We start from the raw sequence: 1,459 nt of genomic DNA, 5'->3' as shown, positions 1-1,459 counted from the left end.
TGAGGACTTGAAACAAGTGGTGGCAGAAGATATAGAAGAGATAGAATTGGAAAGTTTCTTGAAATATTTATACCAGTACCTAAAGGCTCAGTTGGACAGTGAGCAAAATGAAGGTACAGAGACTGACACCGAGACTTATGTCCAGGTTCCTAGCTGGTGTAAGCTTCTGAACATTACAGGGTCAAATTGTTCTGTATGTGTAGATAGAGAGAGAGAAAGATGTGGATGACAACAGAAAGGTAGAAGAGAAATTAACTGCCTTCTAGGTCCAAATTTCACCAATTTTTTTAACCAAAGTATTGGCTTTGAAATTTTTGACAGTGATCTATACTAAGATATGCATTTTACATAGTGTCCCAAAACAAAAGAATGTATTTAAAAATTTACAAAACAGAGCCCCATTGCACCCTGTTTCATGTACAACTCAAAGATATTTCCTATCGTACTCTATTTAAAAAATAAATATTATAAAAAGACAGAAGTCAGGGTGGGCCATAGTGCAGTGAAGTTGTCATGACTACAGGGGCAACCACTGTGACATCATCCTTTGTGATGTCATTCAGTGAGGCTGTTAGGACCTTAGAGACCTGGCCCAAACAAACCTTGCTTCAGTGTCAACTTGAAGCACTGCAGGCAGCTGCAATGTCCCAACCCTCGCTCAAGGACCCCTTAACAGCTCCCAGCATGGCTTCTTCCAGCTCCACGCCCAAGCCTCTCAAAGGGATCTTGAAAAACAAAGGTTCTACATCTTCCTTGGTGGTGGTCCCTGTTCAGCAGTCCGGAGGACCTCATCAAATGCAGACAAGAAAGTCTAAGAAGTGGGATGAGTCAAATATCTTGGCCACATGCCACTCTACATATAAAGACTATAATTCCATGAAGAAAAATGAGCCTAACACTCTCCACGTCAGGATTCAAGATAGTAAAGATATGGTGAATGATTTAGAAAGAAAAGATCAGACCAGAGACAACACCAGAAATTCACACACCGCTGATATCTCGGAGCTGAACTGTCAGATGGTAGAGCCAGAGAGCAAGGGGGAAAACAGCAGCAAAATCTTTCTGAACAAACAAGAAAAACAGCGACAGTTCGAATTAAGGAGGAAACTGCATCACACCGAAGCACTGAACATCAAATTAGCTAGAGAATTAATTGCAAAAGAATTTCAATGTGAAGAAACAGATGATAAAGATGAAGAAAACCCACCTGTTTATCAATGAAGAAAGACTGCTTCAAGAGAACCAAATGATGGTTCTGCAAGTGATGAACTGTTAACTCAGGCATGATACTTGTAGAAAATATTTGTCCATGCTGCAACTATTGTTAAGCGTGCTAGTGTAATAGACTGCTTCTAATTCTATAGAACTGTGCTTCAAGTACTGAAATACTACCAGTTAAATTGTACTGTAATAAATAACAAACTACAAGAATAATAGAATAAATGAAAAATGCCTGCTT

General features: G+C 39.3%; 1 protein-coding gene across 1 annotated transcript; it reads left to right on the top strand.

The window, feature by feature from the left end:
- Positions 1–513: 513 nt before the first annotated feature.
- On the top strand, positions 514–1,221 carry PPP1R2C (PPP1R2C family member C). Its single transcript, XM_066250497.1, has one exon. The coding sequence runs from the start codon at positions 514–516 to the stop codon at positions 1,219–1,221; it is 708 nt and encodes a 235-aa protein (XP_066106594.1).
- The last annotated feature ends 238 nt before the right edge of the window (positions 1,222–1,459 follow it).

The sequence above is a fragment of the Saccopteryx bilineata genome, chromosome X (assembly GCF_036850765.1).
Source record: "Saccopteryx bilineata isolate mSacBil1 chromosome X, mSacBil1_pri_phased_curated, whole genome shotgun sequence".
NCBI classification, from domain to species: domain Eukaryota; kingdom Metazoa; phylum Chordata; class Mammalia; order Chiroptera; family Emballonuridae; genus Saccopteryx; species Saccopteryx bilineata.
The sequence above is the reverse complement of the archived record's forward strand: the minus strand, read 5'-3'. Positions and strand labels throughout refer to the sequence as shown.